Here is a 21,982-nt window from a genome sequence, read left to right as displayed (position 1 = left end):
TCTCTCTCCTGTTTGGCATTTTAACTCACTCAGCATTTTCTTATCCATAGCAAATCAGGTTTTTATCAATTTTATAGTCGTTTGCTTTGCTTTCATTATCAGGCTTCAGTGTACACTGTTTGAACATAGATTGTTGCTTTTATCACTTCTGTACACCTTATGAATTGCTCCCAAGGGATTTTTATCTGTTTCTGGAAATCAACACATCCCAGCTAAAGGGCACCTTAGTCTTCTCAAACTGATGTGATCTGAGAAATGGTGAAAGCTCTGAGGAGTGGTGAAATCATCTTTACCGTCTTTCAGTCAGAAGCAGTCGTAGCAGGCATGAGCATGTCAGCTCTGCCTTTTTAATTATTTTAATTTATGTCTGTAGTCTTCCTGCTCTAACATTTTCTTCTTCTGCTTTAGGTAATACTATACTTGAAATAATGTCTACAACTGGTTCATTTGCAGGAATATAGTGCTGCCTTTTCTTTTTATATACTCCTATCTACTTAGAAAAGAATCCTCAAGATGTGATGATAGGGCCAATTCTCCATCCAGAATTCATTAAGTGTTCTGTAAAGGCCTGGTTAACAGTACATGAAGGAAATAGACTTCTTCATGTACAAAACCCATCAACTGTGCATGTAAGTGAAGGATTACATCAATGGTGGTTTACAAAAAGTGCTCACACAGGTTGTAGGCTGCGTTGAGGCCTTATTGAAAATTGGTCCCTAAGTTGCCATGTTGGTTCCTAGTTGGCCCCCAATGACTGTTCTTTTCAAAGATACATGTGCTTCTGTTTTAAACAAATAGTCAAAGTTTTTGCTGTATTTTCCTATTCAGTATTTCACAGAATTTCCAGCATACAGATGATCTTTCCATTGACAACTGAATCATATTTGTACAGTACTATGGTTTGTGTCTGAGTGAGAATTTTCCAACATGTCTTTCAGTGGTTTGGGAAAAGAATTCTGGTGAATTGTCAAACTGGGTTGTCAAACTCTTTTTCCTGTCTTTTCCTGCCCTTCCCTTCCAACACTTTCATCTGCAAAAGACCACTGGGTATATTGACAGTCTTTGATGTAGGCTTTCATCAGATAAAAGTACATATCTCATCTTAAATTAAATCTTTAAATTTGGGGACTGGAGTCACAGAGAAACTTAGGTGCCTAGAAAATCACTGGGATTAACAAAAGCCTGAGTTTGGTGCCTTGGTTCCATATATAATGCCTGGGGAGAGATAGGTGGCTCAAAATGGGATTCACAAAAAGCCAGCATGCTAGGCAGCTGAATGCATAACATAATCAATGGGAGATGCTAAGCTGAGGAATGTGTGCTAAGTCCCCCTCTGGGAGATAAGCATCTGAGTCTGGGCTGCAGTGAGGTGGCTCCCTCCACTTGTGATCCTCAGCGGCAAACTCTCTCTTGGTGTTAGATTAATTTTAGCAAGAAACGCTGGATGGAAGGAGAGAAAGTCATTCCTCATAACTTTTAGCTCAATGGTTAGATACTCACCTGAGAGGTGGAGACCAGAATTCAGTCCCCCTCCTCCAATAACTATTTAAAATTATTTATCCACAGTGGAACTGTTTCAACAGGAGAGACTGAGGGAGCCCCACTTCAGAATATCCCATAGTCCAGTGGCAAGGGTACTCACCTGAAATGGGGCAGATCCCAGTTCAGATCCCTTCTTAAAAGGGGAAACTTGAACCAGGGATCTTCCACATCCCAGCTTAGGGTTAAACCCAACCACTGGGCTAAAAGTTACGAGGGAGGTCCTACTCCCCATCCTCACCTCTAATTTTTTGTAAGCTTCTTTATAGTGGCTCAGTAGGTGATATCTGAGCATGCTTTCCAGCATGCTCCTCAGGTGAGTTAGGCAAAAGAACAATTATCTTCACTCCATATGTGTATCACTGTGGGTCTTAGGCATCCAGACAGGTGGAATGGCGCTGCAGCGCGCATGCTCAGAGGCAGAAACATAGGCACTAGGGAAATTTTACTGCAAAAATTTAGATGCCAAGTGAATTTAAGCACTTAAAGAGTGAAGTGGGGACTTTGTGAATCCTACTGGAGCCTGATTCTGGGATTTAGGTACCTAAAGTGGCAGTTAGGCACTATTGTGAATATAGTCCTTGGGTGGAGTACAAATAAGATTCAGTTCCAAAAAGTAAGAAAAATTATTGGTTAATTTCTCTTCCTGTACAGTTTTTGCACTATAACTGTATAGATATGTCCACATTATTTAAAAGAATAATAGTCAGCTATAAAGTCTACTAAGCATTTGTATACAAACACTCATTTGTGTCCTCTATACTGATGCATTTGATTAATTTCTTTGATTAGATAATTGTGAAGACTTCCTGAAATGCTATGGCTTTCTGTGAAGAATTATGATTAGATGAAAACGTCTCTGATCTTGTTTCATTAATCATTTCAACTTTAAAATAAAAAAATTGGAACCAATTTTGATATTTCTTTAAAGTCAAAACCCGACAGTGGTTAGAGCCAAATATACGTACATGCAGCTGGACCAGTTTCTTTCTTTCAGCTTGTAGATGCACCTGTTTCTCATACGCATCAGAAAGAATCAGTCATACAAAATTGTGGAGTTGTTTTATGATGTGGACAAAGGTTCCCTAGGGTCAGAGACTGTGAGCAACAAATTTATTTCATTTGTCATTTTGGCCATATTTTAACATAGCTTGTGAAAAACTGGTGTATCTAAATTCTTTGTGTATTTACTGGCTTCCTCAACACAGTATTTGCCACTTCTGTGGTTGTTTAATTCATGGTAATACCAAGTGAATTCATATGAACTTTGCACTTCAGTTTGCTTTCCTTGATAATGTGCTAATGCATCATTATAAGGTTGGATTTTTAAAAAGTCAAATGCTGTTAAAACGTCATTTTCTAGCACATTATTTCTTTATTTTAAAAATCAAGTTTCTTTAATCTTAATTTGCTTTGTTATGTCAGTTCCTGTATTAGTAGGCCCAGCTGTATAAACACTTGCAAAGATAAGTTTTTAAATATATTTTTAAAAACTTTGTCATTTTTTCATACAGTGGTTTTAATCCATGTTTGATAGATAAAGGCATAGGCCAAGTGATTGGAATCTTGCTCCTTGAGAGCTTTCATGTTTTTCTTCTGGTCCGTACTGCATTTCATTCCCTCACATAGGCCATGAGGGGCCTTGCTACTCAGCTTTCGCTGCAAGAGTTTTCTGCTTTGGCAAAAACTAATTGCAGGAGATGAGATTGAAGACATAAGAACATAAACATAAGAACATAAGAAAGGCCGTACCGGGTCAGACCAAAGGTCCATCTAGCCCAGTATCTGTCTACCGACAGTGGCCAATGCCAGGTGCCCCTGAGGGAGTGAACCCAACAGGCAATGATCAAGTGATCTCTCTCCTGCCATCCATCTCCATCCTCTGACGAACAGAGGCTAGGGACACCATTCTTACCCATCCTGGCTAATAGCCATTTATGGACTTAGCCACCATGAATTTATCCAGTCCCCTTTTAAACATTGTTATAGTCCTAGCCTTCACAAAAAAGAAGAATAGGAACATATAGACTGATATTGAGACTTTGTTTAGGCCATGTCTATGCTACAGATGCTACAGTGGCATAGCTCCGGGGCCTGAAATGAAGACGGGGACTACAGTGACAGAAGGGGTTTTCTGTTGGCTTAGTTTTGCCTATACCGGGAGTTAGATTGACATAGCTATGGCGCTGAAGGATGTGGATTTTTCATACTTCTGAGCACTGTAGCTATGTTGACCTATGTTTTAAATGTAGACCAGGTCTGCAGTAACAGCCAAAACCTCACCGTGGTCTCAGAGTTGCTGCCAGCATTAATGGTCAACATGAATAGTATCTGAGGAAAAAATTATAGCTCTAAATGATCCAAACTAATGACTTAATAAAAGACTTTAAAACCCCCACAAATAAGTGATTTTATTTACAGCTGTAACAATAAGTTATGAATACAGCTCTGACATCATAAGTGGTTGGCTTTTTTCCTCCCTGGCCCTTTGGAATATGCACAATTCATACTGAACATGTTGGTCATCCAGGTCATTAAAACTTAAACATTGAAACACTCATGATAAATATGATTTGACTGCATTTTAACGAGTATTAAAGAATCCTGTGGCACCTTATAGACTAACAGACGTTTTGCAGCATGAGCTTTCGTGGGTGAATACCCACTTCTTCGGATGCAAGTGGGTATTCACCCACGAAAGCTCATGCTGCAAAACGTCTGTTAGTCTATAAGGTGCCACAGGATTCTTTGCTGCTTCTACAGAACCAGACTAACACGGCTACCCCTCTGATACTTAACGAGTATTGTGATGGTTCTAAAGACTGTGGGTTCTCTCAAGCATCTGGCAATGTGTGGTGCTTTGGTTTATACAGCTCAAACAGCTGATTCCTTCACTGAAAGATTTTAAGCCTGTTGGCGCTATTTAGCAAGTTTGGAAAACCCAACTTTAACTCCTGGAAAATACTCAAACTCTCTATGAGAGTGAGATTTCTGTGCGACACCTAAAGCCTGGCTAATAGATTCTTCATAATGGGATGTTTTATGCTTAGAAAATGTGGTTTAGATATGATCTTGATTAAAGGTCCATCGAAGAGCTATTTCCAGCTGGATGCTTGTGAGAGTTTCATTCTATCTCTGTCTCTCCCTCCTTCCTAAGAAAATCTCTTAAAACATTATCTTACAGTGAATGTGACTCTCTCTACGTCAGAAAATGTTTCTCATTGCATGAAGGCATGATTGTATTACATGAAATGTATCATTTTAATCTGGGAGCATAATGTAGTAAAATCTCATTCTGGGGGTAAGTTAGTGATAGAAAGGGAAGGGAGGTGTCATTTGATTCATTAGAATCTACAGGATCATAATTTCCTTGGTGTAAGCCTCTGTGGTGTGACATGGAGGACTTCCTCCTCCCCACCTCCAGGTCTTCCAGTGGTGAAAAGTTTGATAATATAGTGTCATTGGAAATTGATCGAATTGGGTATCCTATGAAAGCCCTTTCTCTCGCAGATAGAATGGTACCAAACATGACAAACCTAGAACAATTATGTATATGTATTTGAGAAGATGTTTAAAAATCAACTTTTGTAAAAATTATACTTGAGGTGCATTGCTTACATCAAAAAGATATTGATCTTTGGTAGTCCTAGGGAAGTTAGCCTTGACGAGTAGGGCTGAAAATATTTATTTATCAAAGTCATCATCAGTGTTGTCTCTGGCTAAGGAAGTGGTCCCCAAACTTTTGAGGGCCATGCCCCCCCTTACCCCTGTCTGCACCCGGCCCAGAGCCAGGCCGGGACCGGGGCTGTGGCTGTGGGGGAATGCAGACTGGTGTAAAGGGGCCACAGCTTGGGGTGGGAGTGGGAGCAGAGCTGCAGGCAGTCTGCAGTGAGGGTCGGGGAATGGGGCCACCGCCAGGGGCTGGCATGGGGCCAGGAGCTGTGCCAAGGCTGGGGATGGGGCCAGATGCAGGACTGGGAGCCCAGGGAAATGGCTGAGGGCAGGACTATAGCAAAACTGGGAGTGGGGAGGGGCTTGGTGACACTTCCTCCCTTCCCATGGTGGGGGCTGGCCTGGCACCGCTGCAGCCCCCCAATGTTCCTTCATGTCCCACAGTTTGGGGCCCTCTGATCTAGGGCATCATTGCGAGATACGTCACACTGATCCTCGCTTTTGCCACATTTGCACATCTCTGTACAAATCAGCTGCTGGCCCAACATCTGCAAGGTGGTGATCATAGGGAAGGGTATTTTGGGATGCTCTTGATCATCCTGGAGCCATTCCATTGCTTGATAATTTGCCCTCTTGATAGCAGGTATGAATGCACCCCTTTTCAGTGGCCATTTTTCTCCATTTGCTGCTTCCTGGAAAACATGCACCAGTGTAGCTCTGCAACTGTTGTAATGTTGGTCTTCACATGGTAAACTCAGCAGATGAATGCCTCCAGTACGCTTATGTCCTCATCAGTGACTGTCTCAGCCAGTGTTCCCTCTAATTTTTCCACCCATGTGCGAAATTAATTTTATGTGCACCAATATGGAGGTGGAGGGGGCTTAGGGCTGGGGCAGAGGGTTGGGCTGCAGGGGTATGAGGGCTCCTGCTGGGGGTACGGGCTCTGGGGTGGGGCCGGGGATGAGGGGCTCAGGGCTGGGGCAGAGGGTTGGGGTGCAGGGTTATTAGGGCTCCATTCTGGCTGTGCCGCCTCGGCCGCAGCTGGGGTCGGGCTTCTCCAGCCGTCCCTGGGCCCGGGACGCCTCGCCCCAACCATGGCGGGGCCTGATCCGGCCACACCACCCCAGCTGGTCTGGGTGACCTGGCTGTAGCTGGGTCCAAGCCGCTCTGGCCGCACTTGGGGCTGGCCCGGGCCGCGCCACAGCAGAGTTGGGGCCAGGGGAGAGGTGCCCCATGCCCTGGCCGCAGCAGGTTGGGGGCCAGGCGAGGTGGAGGCTGGGGAAGGCGTCCCTCTCCCAGCGGGTTCCTTGAGCGGCCACGCAGCTTACAGGGAACTTAGGTCTTGGCTGTTGTGAGCACCTTCAGAGAGAGGAGATTCTGGTTGGCAGCTGAATCAAATGCATTCCAGTAAGATAATTTTGTTTTTCCAGCTAACCTTCCAGTAGTGAGACACCCTGCAAGGGCATGGAAACCTGGCAATGCAGCAGCTTTTAATGATCTGAGTGATAGTAATACATCTCGGAGGGTATACAGCAATTCTGTGCCCCAGCAGCAGGCACAAAAACAGAATATTGAGGAAGTCTTTGGTAGCGGCTCACAGAGAGCACTAGTAGACCAGGCTTTAGAGAAACCTCTGCTGTCTAGTAAATGTAGTATTTCAGAGGGCATGCCACAAGCAAGGCTGTATTCTATTCTTTCACACAGGTGACTGTTTCCTGGGATTTTATAATTAGATATGGTTGAGAAGATGTGTGAAGCAGAAGCAAACTCATTTAAAAAAAAATCACAGTAGTTGAGTATTGGGTGACTGGAGGTCAGCCAAAAAAGTTCCCTTACTCTTTTTCCTGATTCCACAAATAAATGTGACACATGCAGTAAATGCCTGCATACTTGAAAAGATTAAGGACCAAATTTATCAGTGATTTAATTTAATCAAAGTCACTGGAGTTACACTAGACATGAATTTGGTCCTGTAAGCTTAAATATTTTCACTTGTAGTTCAGAAATTATTTACTTTTAAATGTTTGTTTTGCATTAAGATTTATCAAGCTTTACAGGACAGCACATTTTGAATGTGAAGGTGTACTTCCAAATCTGTATTTAAAGAAGGCAGATCTCACCTGCCATTCCCTTAAATGCTTAATTTCACATGACTAGATGAGTAGTGTTCCTTGTCACCTGTCAAAATGAGTTTATTTCAAACTCCACTGTTCACCATCTGTGGGGCTTCGTTATTAATTCAGAACATTCCAATGATACATCAGCCATTGAGAAGCACCTGCATGGTGGTGTTGCCTTTGAATGCATAGGGAATGCCAAGTGTGCTACGAGTCACAATACTATTTCCTTGATTTTTCACTTGGATTCTTTATGGCAGCTCAGTGTTTGTGTTCTTTACCCTTATTGAAGCTGATATCCTACAGATGGCTTCCCCAGACATACATGACACATCACATGAAAATGTACCACGGTACAACTGCTAATTTACTTTCCTTTATTTCTCTTTGGTTTTCTACTTGTGGTTCATTAAATATTTTTGAGCACTATGCATACACTAAAGTTTTCAATAAACTCTGATGTCGATTGTTTTGAAATGCATTATTAAAGAATTAATACACATCTCCTCAGAAACAAATGAAAAGGCAGCAGGATTTCAGGAACTGAACACTGTTAGGGCATGTACTCACTTTGTTTCTAGTATTACTTTTGTCATTTTTGTAGATGAATTGTTATTTTCTAATGCAGCAAAATCTGTTGATGTGATCAGAAAAATGAAAACCTTAATACATTTAATTAAATCAATATTTAAGCCTCTAACCTTTTAGTGCCATGAATTTTGTAATCGGTGGGTGTCCCTTACAGGAATCACAAATTTGTCTTTCTTAAATTGATGTTTTTTTCTGGTTTCAGTTAATTGAAAGAACTCTCAGCTATTTTAAAAATAAATTAATCACAGAATATAGCAATGGGTACTTGAATCTGGGCTTGTGGAAAACAAAGATAAGCATCTTGAAAAATTAACTTATGAAATTTCTTGCCTTTGATGTGGTGCTCAAACACTTGTTTTCATCTTCATACTCTATATCAGAGGTGAGCAAACTTTTTGGCCTGGGGGCCACATCTGTGTATGGAAATTCTAAGGCGGGCCATGAATGCTCACAAAATTGGGGTTGGTGTGCAGGAGGGGGTGAGGGCTCTGGCTGAGGGTGCGGGCTCTGGGGTGGTGCCAGAAATAAGGAGTTCAGGGTGCGGGAGGTGGCTCCGGGTTGGGGCAGGGGATTGGGGTGAGGGCTCTGGCTGGGGGGGTTCAGGCTCCGGGGTGGGGCTGGGGATTTTGGGGTTTAGGAGGGTGCCCTGGGCTGGGATCCAGGAGTTTGGAGGGTGGGAGGGGAATCAAGGATGGGGCAGGGGGTTGGGGTGTGGGAGGAGCTCAGGGGTGCAAGCTCTGGGCGGTGCTTACCTCAAGCAGCTCCCGGAAGCAGCAGCATGTGCCGCTTCCGGCTCCTATGCAGAGGTGTGGCCAGGCACCTCTGCGCACTGCCATGTCCGCAGGCACCACCCCTGCAGCTCCCATTGGTCGCAGTTCCCAGCCGATGGGAGTGGTGGGGGTGGAGCTTGGAGCGGGGACAGCGTGCGGAGTCACCTGGCTGCCCCTAAACATAGGAGCCAGAGAGGGGACTTGCGCTGCTTCCAGGAGTTTTGCAGAGTGGCGGCATGCATGCGCCGAGCAGCCCCCAACCCCGCTCCCCACCTGGAGCATGGGAGCGGCGCAAGCCCCAGACTCCACTCCCCAGCAGGAGCTCGAGGGCTGGATTAAATTGGCTGGAAGACAAGATGTGCCCCGCAAGCCATAGTTTTCCCATCCCTCCTCTATATACACCTTCACACTCACTCCCTTTTCTCTAGCCAATTATCCTTTGTCTATACCACCCTTTGTATACTCTGATTTGATGCCTTGTCTCCTGCTGCCCCTTTCTCTTCAAACAGTTTTTCTCTTTGGGTGCCAAACAGGTCAATCTTTATTTAAATCACTCCTTAGAAATTGTGTGTTTTATTATTGTTGATCCACCAGAATTGCTGTGGGTAGGGGTGACTTTTTCTACAGTGCTTTGAAATGGACCTTTCTCTGGTTGCTTCATGAACTGTCTATCTAATCTAGACTGTAAACACCTTCTGGAAGGGGGGCGGTGTCAGCAGTTCTCAAACTGTGGTATATGTACCATTGGTGGTTTACAGGCGGCAATCAGTGATACGCAAGTTGGTTTAATGTATCAGAATAAGACTCCATTATAACTATACTGATTAAAATTATGAAGGTGGTGTTCTAAAGTCTGACTACTGTTATCTAGCACTTTAATCGTGCTAAATAAATATATGTCTAGAGATAATATACAAACATAAATTTCTGAGGTGGTGAGAGAGAAGCGCTTTTAAATTTATTTTTTAAAATGCCAGAACATAATTCTTATTTATAAATAACACTATGCAGAAAATTCCTTGGATTCAAAACTCATCTCTTCTGTGAGGCAGAAGACAAGGTATATTTTATGCGTAAATCTGGGGGCTACCCAGTACTATGATGTGTTAAAAAAGCTGTGTATAAAAATTCTTATCACAGAGGAAGTGTTAGCATGAAATAGCACTTTTTTTGACTAGTTAAACTTATGGATATTAACTTCAGTTTAAGTGATAAATTTGCTAGTATACATTTCCCCCCCACACCCCCGGTTAGATGGCTGGAGACTGAAGCGTATTTGAATGCAGACAGATCCACTCATAATCTTGTGTTAGGTGTCAAGTCCTCTGTCAGTCACTTGTAATACCATCTGCCCACAGCAAACCTTTTGAGATGGGGCTCATTTCATTGGTCAATTACCAGCGGGGAGAAAAAGGCAGAATTAATTGAGTCTTTTGAGTGTCTATTCCAAGTCTTACCACCCCAGGAAAATACAGTTTTGCTAAATAAAATGTACTTTTAAATACTTGTTAGCTTCAGGACACAGGGCAGAAGAATATCAATAACACACAGCAAATCTATACATGATAAACTGACTGCCCTTTTTCTTTTAATATTAGCACTTTCATTAATAGCCAAATGAGATATCACTTTCCTAGTTATTTATATTCTAACAGGTAATTAAAGTTCTACCAGTCACCATCCATGCTGTTCCAAACGCCTCTATTTGGTTTAGATGCATAAAATCCTTTGTTTTCTTTGATAGATGGGCTGTCACATTCTCACTGTGCTTTGCAACCATCATCTGCATAATCTTCAGTAAGACTGCTTGCTTCATTAGGGTTTGGCATTTGTTTAAAAAAAGTTTGCTTTTTGGTGATTCTTTAATTTAGAAAACGAGAAGGACAAAATTAATGGTAATAAATTCAAGAAACTTCAATAAAACTACACAGGAATATTGATTTTTGGACATCTGCAATATTGTGAATAGAGGAAAAAATGTGTAAAGTCTCTCTTATTCAGTCCTACACATTAAATTAGTTCCTTTGTGTTAAATTTAGGAAAGAGATGCATTCAAGTTACAAGGATTATGTTACATAAGCCTGTGCCATTATAGCTTAGAAGACTGTTTTTTATTTTGTGAACTTTGGGTCAGTTCAGTGAATTGAGATGCTCATGGAAGTAAGACACACAGCACTTATTTACTCCACTGTAGCTCTGCTGCAGTGAAAGTTACTTTTTTACACTAATGTGAAATCAAAATTAGATCCTTATAGTGTGGAGGTGTCCTGGCACTGATCTGCTAGTGCAGCTGAATTCTGATGAGGTGTTCCATTCCTGACCATCTACAGAGCAGAGATCATCAATTCTGCTGTAATGTGCCAGACTCTGGAGTTTTATGTAGTGGTGATGTAGCCATGTTGGTCCCAGGATGTTAGACCTGAAGAAGAGCTCTGTGTAAGCTTGACAGCTTGTCTCTCTCACCAATAAAAGACATTACCTCACCCTCCTTGTCTCTCTGGAGTTTTATTATTGTGAAGAAATGTAGGGTATAGACTAGGTTAGGACTACCAAACTAATTTCACTTGTGACCTGATCCATTTTTCTGAAGACAAAAGGGAATTGTATTAAGCCTCTTTGTGCCATCTAGTGCTACTAAAGTACTTTTTTGTAGAAACAGCAAAGAGTCCTGTGGCACCTTATAGACTAACAGATGTATTGGAGCATGAGCTTTCATGGGTGAATACCCATTTCGTCGGTACGGGTACCCCTCTGATACTTTCTGTAGAAACTGTTTAATGTTAAATTAAACAGTCTTAATTTCTCTTTGTAGACTTGCTTGTTGCAAGAGTTGCTATTATCCATTAGCCAACCTATTTTTTAACAGATGTAGATCATGGCAAAAAAAAAAATTGTTAGAGAAAAGAGTAGGTGTGCAGCTTGGTATTCATTACTAAATGAGTCTTTGTCGTACTTTACATATTTTATTCACAAAGCCTTTTTTGGGTCAAGTAAAATATGATAGAGACATGTTAGTTTATTTTAGAGCAGCACTGTACTGTCACAGTAAATGGCCTTTTCGGAAACTTCATTATATTGTTAATTATATTTGTGTTTCTAATATACTCTGTAAATGAGGTGTATTGATTCAGATATGGGAGGATTGCTTTTCTGTGTTGCAGTGTTTAAAGATGAAAAGTGAGATTTGCTTGAAATAGACAAATAATTTTTATAGTAAAGCAATAACCTCTGTGCAAGGCATTTCATAGAGATTGATGACAGGTTGGGAGTAGCTGATTATTCAAGGTGCAGCTGAGGGACTGCAGCAATCAGTAGTCCACATTAAATGCTCTGCACCCAGCTACTATTATTGTTCAGAAGGGGCATTTTGAAAAACAAATTGAAAAGTGTGTATGCTTGACATAGACATCAGAATAAGCCATTTAACAGAGAATCCATACCTATTCAGACTATTCAGATTGCTGGATATAATCTATTCATGTTATCTTTCTTCCAGCCATGCTGCAAATTTCATACTATGCCATAAAGTGGTCCAGTTAATAAATGTGGGCAAATATATCTTCAAGGTTTTACAAAGAAAGCTCTTCACCACAGCAATGATGGCTCCAGTGGTAACAAAAATGGGTGATAAGCACATCTTGTGTTGTTTCAAGCATACTAAACTTCCACTGGTTTCCATGGGAGTTGAAGATGCTCAGTATGTCACAGAATGGAATGGAATTAGTCGTATGTTGCCCCATGATAGCTGGGGTTAGGTGACACACTGCTGACACTGGAATGTTGTATTTATAATGATGAATCCCAGACCCTCCCAACTTAAACATTTAAGTAAGTGAATTTTATTTCACTTTTGGCTGGGGTGGGGGGATTTTTTTTTCCATTTTTTGAAGTATTTCAGAAATCCTTGTTAAGATATCTGCAAATAGGAGATACTTGTATCAAAATCTCCAAAACTCAGGTAGCTACCATATTTGCTCCTTTGGCTTGTGGAAAGAAGTGTAGCCAGCTTCAACTGCAGCTTTTAGTTGAGGACTTTAGTGAGAAACTGTTCTTATGTATAGACAAGCTTGTTGCGAGAATCAGTTATACATTAGCAAACCTAATTTTTTAATCAGAGTAGATCATGACAAGATTTTTTATAATTAAAAAGAAAAAAAAAGGCAGGTGTAAAGCTTAATATGCAGCTAGCTGAAGAACAAACGCTCACCTTACTATCCAGGGTCAGGGTGCATCTTTGATGGAGCCAAGAGCAATGGAAACCCTACTCCAGGGAAGGGGGAGAACTCAACCCAAATCAGCGAGGGCAGTGCTACAGACACTTCCCCTGGTTCCCCCTTAGAAGCACAGAATCATAGAATATCAGGGTTGGAAGGGACCTCAGGAGGTCATCTAGTCCAACCCCTGCTCAAAGCAGGACCAGTCCCCAACTAAATCATCCCAGCCAGGGCTTTGTCAAGCCTGACCTTAAAAACCTCTAAGGAAGGAGATTCCACCACCTCCCTAGGAAACGAATTCTAGTGCTTCACCACCCTCCTAGTGAAAAAGTGTTTCCTAATATCCAACCCAAACTTCCCCCACTCCTTTACTCCTTGTTGTCATCTGGTACCACTGAGAACAGTCTAGATCCGTCCTCTTTGGAACCCCCTTTCAGGTAGTTGAAAGCAGCTATCAAATCCCGCCTCATTCTTCTCTTCTGCAGACTAAACAATCCCAGTTCCCTCAGCCTCTCCTCATAAGTCATGTGCTCCAGCCCCCTAATCATTTTGGTTGCCCTCCACTGGACTCTCCAATTTTTCCACAACTAAAAGTTCCCCTACTAAAAGTACACAGTGAGTGTCTTTGGGGTATGGGTTGGGTTTTTTTAATTATTATTTTTTTAGAGAAGGGGGGTTAGAATGATCAGCAATTTTTTGGTTGGGGCATGCAAGGGTTTTTTCCCATATAGCAAAATTGACTAACTGCATGTTGTTTTTTACCTTATATGTGGCATCTCGGAGGTCTGTTTTTGGAGTTTAAATAACATTTGCCACAGTGCAGTTGGTGTTAAAAAGTGTCCCTGTAACCAAATGGGCTGCTTGGGCATGTGTCCCAAGCATAACATTGCATGGTGAGGGATATGCCTCCGTGTCTCATACAGCATGTGGCTCCCCCATCTCCTCCTGCATGGAGGAGGGAAACACGCTGGGACTTTGGCTTCCAGTTTGGGTCTCTGGGCAGGCCTGAGAGTGTAGAGGTGTGACTGCCGTCATACCTGCCCTCAGCTTTGTAGAACCAGGGCCACTAGTGCCCTTTTCCATTCTGCACTAGAACAGCCCTGCTAGACATCATGAGGGTGGGGGGTCCCTATTGGTTAATTGGTTTAGTAAAGCTGTAGCCTCTGTATTGAACCATACTGTGGTGTACATGTCTCATTGTTTCTGTGTCTGCATCAGTGGATCACATCTGTTTCTGGACTGCATTACAGCAGCAATACTTAAATAATAGACCACAGCCACTTGATTCTCATTCAGATTCTGCTGGTGTTGCTGTTCACCAGCTACTTTAATGTGCATCTGAAAGGCAACTGTCAGCAGAGACCCTTCATTATGTGACCCAATCTAACATGTGTCAGAAAGGAAAAGATTGTCCATATGGGAACATGACAAATAAACCAGCAAGTGTTTCTTTAGATCTGACTGTTTGAGGAGACGCTATATAGGTGGCAGTTATTAATATCAGCGTTCCTTACATATGACACAGGACCAGAGTAATTGATTGTTTCTAGGCTAGTATAGTAGGAAAAAAGTCTACGGACTGTCATACAGGTATTTGTACAGAAGCATGAATATTGATATTTCATTATGTGATGTAGTTCTAATATGCAAGCTCTTATTACAGATTGACTGGTTGATTTGCTTCTTAAATATTAGTTTAGTGAAATGTGTGTGTTGTAATTGTTACGACAAAATATACTGGCTTGAAAAAAATCTGTGTCAGTGTCTGTTTAATGTGCTGCATGTGTTAAGAACTGAATAAAAAATGGAAGGACATCCCACGTACAACGTTGCAAGGTCCCAACTTCAGAACAATTGTTCTGAAAAGTTAGATTTAAACAAATTCATCTGTTCTGTGGGCCTTTAGATCCTACATTGACTCTCTCCTTCACATATAGCTAATATTTTTATGTAGTTATTAGTAGATGCCACAACAGAGGGGAAATTGGCAGTCAGCTGTTTCTATTATGATTAAAGACAGAAGTTTCCAAATGTGGTTCCTTTACTACATCCAGATAGGAATGAAATAAGTTGTATATTACTTTTTTTTTCTACTGGCGGAAATATACAACGAAATCTAGTAATGCAAAATGCTGTGTGAAAATATAAAGAGGAAACAGATGAGAGATGCTGTGAAGTAGAACTCTGTTAGTCCGTGGTATCCTTTTACATCTTCTCTGGGCTACTAACTAATAGTTTTAATAAGTGATGAAATCTAATATTTTGTATTCAGTTTATGTAGTGGGAATATCTGTAAGGATTAGCTAAGTATGACTGTTCAATGCAAAGCTGTGTTTGAATAAAGCCTGTATTCTAAAGTACCTGGTTGAGTTTTAAGTACATGAAAGGTGAGACTTGTTAAGACTGGGAAATCTTGTTTATCTTGAAGTTTTGAGGCAGTAATTTCAAGTAACAGCTGAACTCATATAGGCTTTGAAACCTGACATCCAGGTTTTTTAAGTAATCAAACAAAACATTCTTTAGTACATCTGTTCCAGCTCCTTAGGGACAACTGCAGACTCCCTTTTTCCTTTCTTAATGGGCAAGTTAAGGAAGTAGCACTAGTAAGACAAGTGACATAGAGGCTATGTCTACACAGCAGCTGAGAATATGCATCCCAGTGCAGATAGGCATCCACTTGCTCTGTTTGGGCTAGTGCTCTGAAAATAGCAGTATGGCCATGCCAGCATGGGCAGTGGTTCAGACTAGACACCTGAGTACATACTCAGGGGGTTGGGCAGGTACTCAGATAGCCAGTCTCTCCAACAATAGCCACACTGCTATTTTTAGCACCTCTGCATGAGCAGAGCTAGCGCATATCTGCCTACCTGCACTGAGAAGCATGCTCCCGGTGCTGTGTAGGCATACCCAGAGAAATGCCTGACTGGCCAGTATTTCTCTTTTACCTGTTAGGTCCACAATTGTTTTTTAAATGCACTGAAGTTAAGAGTTACGATTTCTGTTGTGCTTGTTACGGAAAATCACAATATCAGGGAAGATTTGACATCTCAAACTGATGTATAAGTAAGCCCAACAGTGGTGTTGGTATTTTCTTTGGACATGATCTCTTTTCTTCCCTTGCTTTCTTTTTTGTCTCACTGAGTTTTGTGCAGATCACTGAAAAACAAGGAGGGCATTGTCTAACTGTCTCTGGAGAGTGTGTAAACATTTAGTGCAGTAAGAAGACAGACAGACCCAGGAAATAACATTCACCTTATATATACAGTGGTTAATGAGCAGTATGAAAGCCTAAATTGGAGTTTAGGGTTTTGACTTTGCTGGCTCAGCTACAGGTTATTCGGTGATTTAATATTGCAGGCTGCAATCCTTATTCTGTTTATGGATACATACTTTAAAGTGGACATATACTTGCACAGCTTTTAGAAGGATAATCACATATGTAGATTGGTACCACTACCTAAAACGCATTATTAGTTTGTCTTATCAGTAAAACAATGTAGCTCGTAAGCCTGTTTGCAAGACACGAATAATATTTTACTCATATGCTGTTTGATGGGACAACACTCACTCCAAAATCAAAGTCAAAGCCTTTTATCTTATCACCATTTCTGATAGCTCATTTTTCTTGATAATTGGTGAAATAGAATAGCATGGGGAATAATACTTTTAAATCAGATTACTTTCCATACCTGGAGTCAAAACCTTGAGGAAATCATGTCTGCCTTTACTAGTTAGATACCATGGAGCTTTGGATAATAAAACTGGAAGTCTTTGATTTTTATGAGAATTAATAAACTCTTTCAAGAAACACATTTGAAGCAATTTGCACAGGACTCCTTAAAACACTTCAACATTGAAAGTGAACCCTGAAAGTAAACTGTGGTGGATGGCCCCAGAGGTGGAAAGTGTACAGAGAAGGGAGGTTCCAGTGGCAGAAAGGCGCTGTACAACCTACTCTACACTGTGGGAGGCTATAAGGGGCCAGCATAAACCAAAAATAGCGCAATTTTGTCTGTGAAGAAGCTGTGATTGAGGTAAGCAGGATGTACTGGTTAGGCATGTCCATTCAGCATGCTCCACTGGAATGGGCTCTTATGCAGCCTCCTTTACAGATTAATGCTGCCCTCCCCTGATGAAAATCTTGAGAGAGGTAAAGTTTTACAGTTTCATGGCAACTGCTCCTGTTTTCCGCCTCCACCAAGAGCAACCAGTTTAGGCTCTGCATCTCACTCCCTCCTAATGGGGATTTTTAAGGCTGTGCAGCTCCCTGCCTTACACTGTGATGTCCTCAGTAAGCCAGCCTGTCTAAAGGCCAGCACCTGTGCTTTGCTTTCTCTCTGAGGATTATGACCAATGTATTGATGCAGTTATCAGTTACCACACAGCTCTTTCTAAACCAGAACATTTATTATTATTATAATTAATTATTATTAAGGTAAAAGAATTACAGAGAATGCGTTAAAGCAATCGAAGAAATTGAACACACGCTTAAAAGGTTACTAGAGATCACTCCCAGGTTCTGCCTGTCTCTGGTAGGTTTTAGTCTTTCAGAACCCTCAGCTGAGTTTTCCACCGGTTGTAATTTATCTGTCTTAGATGCAAAATGAAAACTCCGAATCAGTGTAAGCTTGTGCTGTTTATTCAAAAGTCCATTCTTTGTCTCTTGGTCTCTGGAGAATCCAGTTTGAACAGAGAATCCAGTGGTACCTCTTGGAGGAAAGGGGGTGCTGAGAGAGGAGGAGGGTTACAGCCTGGCTCATTTGTCTTAATCACCATCCACTGTTTTTAGTTCCTGGAGGAGCTGTGGTAGCCCTCTCTCTTGGAGTAGAACACAATCACACACAAAACATTCATTTAAAACAATGGACCCTAAAGATACTTCATGGGATTGCAGTATCTGACACAATAGTATCACTGTCTGCTCTCCTCATAGCAAATCCATATGAGATGCCATTTCTATGCCTGCTCTGAACCTGGCCTTCTTTGTGTATATAATGTGTACATCTGTCTCTCCCACACATTTCAATCTCTCTCTCTCACACACACGCGCGCGCGTGCAGACACACACACAGAGTTAGCTATTTGAAAGATACATTTGGTTTGATATTGAAACCCCTGTGTCTTTTCCAAATATAAACCAGTACTGTGAAAATGTCAGTGACATTTATCAGCATATAGGTGACCATCTCAGGCATTCCCTCAGGATTTTTTAGCTTCCTGATCTTACACTTGTGGTTCTTTCTGTGAAAAGTCAGGGGCCCATAATGACAGTTGAAGAACAGTTCAGTTAATTAAAGCTGGGAATCCTCTGACATATTAGCACAGAATTGAGCAAAATGAGTTTATTAACTGAACATAGTCATGTTCTTGTTCCTGATACAAATCTGCAACTCTGATTGCAAGGATCATAGAAACCCCTGTGTGGTTTCCATGAAAGCTAATTAGAACAAGCAGTTTTGGCCAGGGACTTTTTTAATATAGCTGCTGAATGTATTTCATGTTAACTCTTCCTCTCTTACAATGAACAGAGTTAAGTTTCCTGTTAGTACACTGTGCTGCAGTAGGTCAAATGCAAATTGCATTGATTTGCTGCAAGTTACTGAGAATTAATGGTTATTAGGTTATTCTTGTTTGGAGTAGTCACTGCAGAAAAAATATCTTCTAGTTTTGGAGCCTTTGAAGTTCACATTTTCACACTTTTCTCTGCAATCATGACAGCTGGAATCTTTCTTTAAAAAAGCAAGCAAACAAGCAAGCTGAGTTTTTCACATAATCACAGGACTCCGGGAGCAGGAGCTTTAAGAAACACAATAAATATTGAGCAACTCATGATAAAATCATGAGAGTTGTCAACACTGCAGTGTAGTCTCCTATACTGTCCAGTATTCAGTATAACCTTACCACATGCAGTTACACCTCCTATTCTTTTAATATTTATTCATTCATTCATTTATTTATTATTATTATAGAACCTCTCAAGCTATTCAAAAGTTAAAAGCAACATTTGATATAAAGCTGGGCTCTGTGTCTCAAAGAGAAGCAGGCACTATGCCAAAAAAAAAAGGGGGGGGGAGAGGGAGCAAAGAAAATGGATGAGTTAAAGAGGGAATACAAAGGACCAAGTCTACCACTATATATTGCTTAACACAAAAAGGCCTGAATTTTGATTGGGGTCTCTGGATGGTGGTATACTGTAAATATAAAATAACAATTAAATAACTGACAAAGAAGAATAGACTCAAATATAAGAGCCTTACACTGAGCCTTAGAAAACCTAGAAGAAAAATGATGTTGAGATCTAGAGAATATGAGTGGGAGCTTAAATCCTTAATTTTTTTTTTGATCGAGTGGTCAGTACAAAAAGATGCAAGTATTGTACAAAGGAAGCTGAATAGGAAGATAGCAAAACAAAGCTAACAAATGTCACTAGCTGTGTAGTGAGGGGATTGATTGGTTGATTTAAAAGCTGGACAGGGACACGTTTTAAGAAAATTTCAAAAAATGCTGAGGCAAATTAGTGATTTTTGCCTTACTCCTTATTCATTACTTACTTGTGTCATAAATGCAGTATAGTTTTGAAGGATAATTCAGAGTAAACTGTTTTGAATTAGGAGTAGAACTGGCTAAAGAGGAAGAGTCTGCTGTGCAAAGGAATTCTGTACTGGAACAGTATTCAATTAATCACTCATACTGGAGATTTTTGCCTTATTTCCCTTATTTGATAAAGGAAAAATAATATTTTTATTAGTGATGGGCAAAATAATGTATTTGGTTTTGTAAAACTGGGGTGGTTCATAGCAAATATTTTTATGCAACCCCAAAGTTTGTGGGGAAGAATTAAAGAGAGATTGGCAAAACTGGGAGTGATCTTATTTGGCAAAACTTTGTGTTAGGATTTTGTTGGGGTCTGAGGGTTGGATGCAAGTCTTAAGTTATCTGAATATCTAAAGTTTAGATAAAAGCTTCTGGTTTTTTGTTGTTTTTTTTGTTTTTGTTTTTTTACAGAAATGTTTAAAAAAAATACTGGTCCACTGGCACTTTGCTGTCATCTGTGAATGTGCTTGATGTACCTTGAGTTGATCTCTTAGCTTGGTTTAGTTGCATATACCTTGTTGTGCATGTAGTGCATTATTGGTGTATTTATTAATATTTGTACTAATCTAACATTTTAAATTTGGTTTATCTAGTTACGGTAGGTAAGATGTTTTCACCAAATAATGTAACTACTTCTCTCCTTCATTTATACACTGTTTTTTTAGGCCAAATTTTCCAAAAGTGACTAGTGAGTTTTAGGGTATTTCAGTTCTCGAATGCCCAATTTGTGACACATTAAAGATGTCTGGTTTTGGAGGATGGTGAGGGGGATTAGCTTAGCACTTCCTAAAAAATCAGACCCCTTGAAGGCACATCAACTTGGGCAGCCAAAAACTTCAACTTAGATTGCATATCCTGCCAATGCTGTAAAAAGCAAGGAAATCAGCAGTTACATCATTCATCTTCCCATATACTCTCCATTACATTCCAACCACGATCCTACACGGCCCCCATCCTGTTTCCCCAAGGCCCCATGTCATATGTCCTCTGCTCATCCCATTACATCTCCCATCACCTTTCAAGCCCACCCTTGTGCTTCGAAGTACTCAATAAATGTATTTACTTTTCAACTGTCACCTTTTAATTTCCAGTTTCTTCTTGCACTTGTATTACAGGCTGAAATCTGCTACATAGTAGAGGAGCAAGTCTGCAACTCTTGGCTCTTCCTTAACTAGCAAATGGCCAATCTTAAAGATGCTCAAAATAGAAACTAAAGAGGATGCACTTAGATGCAAATGTGTGTGGGCTGGTTTGTCTCCCACAGAAAAAGAGCTATTCATTGCTCCCTCGTGAAAATCAAAACAGGCGCTCTCTGAGAGCACCGCTAAAGATTTTAATCACACTAAGTCAGAGTTTTGGAATTCTGTGCTTCCAGTGTTTGCTCTTAAATTATATTAATGTCTCTACCAAACAATACTAGTTAGAGGACAGCACTCTCTTGATACATTCTATTTGAAGTGAAGTGTAATTCTAAATCTTTCATTTTATTGCTGAAAAATTCTTGCTAACCTCTCCTCCTGTCCTTGCTGACTCACGGATAGGCAATATAATTGAGTTTTGTTTGGGCATCAGAATCCCCATTATTGACCCTCATTAGCATGTGTGATTTTTATGGGATTTCTGTGCATTGTTTTAATGATTGGCTAAAAATATTTTCTTCTGACTAATTTTTAGGAAATGGCAAAGATTCTCAATCATCCAAGAGTATATGCTTTTCTTCACATACCAGTCCAATCTGCTTCTGACAGCATACTCATGGACATGAAAAGAGAATACTGTGTGGCAGACTTCAAACGGGTAGTGGATTTCCTTAAAGAAAAGTAAGTCTGTTAATACTCAAGAAAATACCAGTTCTTTTTTTTGCAATGTCAAGAACATGTGGCTGAAAATGCAGTTACTTGCAACCTCATAATTAAGGTATGAAAAAGCTTTCAAAGTCTGAGTTTCCTATAAACCTCTTGATATGGTTTGCTCATTTGCCTGAGTTTCATAAATACTGTCCATCTTTGCATGACGTGCTTTTAGTTTGTCAATAGATTGCTAGTCTTTTTCAAATAATAGAATTTTAGATTATTTTTATGCCTGAACTACTATATATAGGTTGTTTGAAGTTCACTTTGCTGAAGTCTTTAACTTTAATGTGGCTTTTTGGTATTGTATAATCTGCATACTGGAGATGGTCCAGCTCATGATAACATAAATGGACATTTTTTTTTTACTATGTAGTATTTTATATTCTCTAACTGGAATAAATTTACTTTTGTATGTTAATCCCCTGAGTTGGCCTTAAAAGAATTGCAATGATTTATGGAAAGACTTTTTTCCTATAAGGACAGAATATATGTTGACATAAGTAAAAGTGTCTAAACATGTTGTATTTTCCCTAACAAAAAGACAAGTGATGTTATGTTAAGCAGGAAAACACTTTTAACAGCCAGTAATAGTATGTTTAGCATTCTATTAAGTAAATTGGGGTTTTTTAGTT

The 21,982-nt window shown here is 40.5% G+C and overlaps 1 protein-coding gene across 2 annotated transcripts in view; it reads left to right on the top strand.

Annotated features, from left to right (window-relative positions):
- The window catches only part of CDKAL1 (CDK5 regulatory subunit associated protein 1 like 1), a 636,289-nt gene that overhangs the window by 402,493 nt on the left and 211,814 nt on the right, over positions 1 to 21,982 (top strand). For both annotated transcript variants that reach the window (XM_045004929.1, XM_045004930.1), the window contains exon 11: positions 21,172 to 21,317. In XM_045004929.1, the coding sequence (XP_044860864.1) occupies positions 21,172 to 21,317 (146 nt within the window). The remainder of the gene's footprint in view (positions 1 to 21,171; positions 21,318 to 21,982) is intronic.

Source organism: Mauremys mutica, chromosome 2, assembly GCF_020497125.1.
Source record: "Mauremys mutica isolate MM-2020 ecotype Southern chromosome 2, ASM2049712v1, whole genome shotgun sequence".
NCBI classification, from domain to species: Eukaryota; Metazoa; Chordata; order Testudines; family Geoemydidae; genus Mauremys; species Mauremys mutica.
Note: the sequence above shows the minus strand (reverse complement) of the source record. Positions and strands in the feature narration are given on the sequence as shown.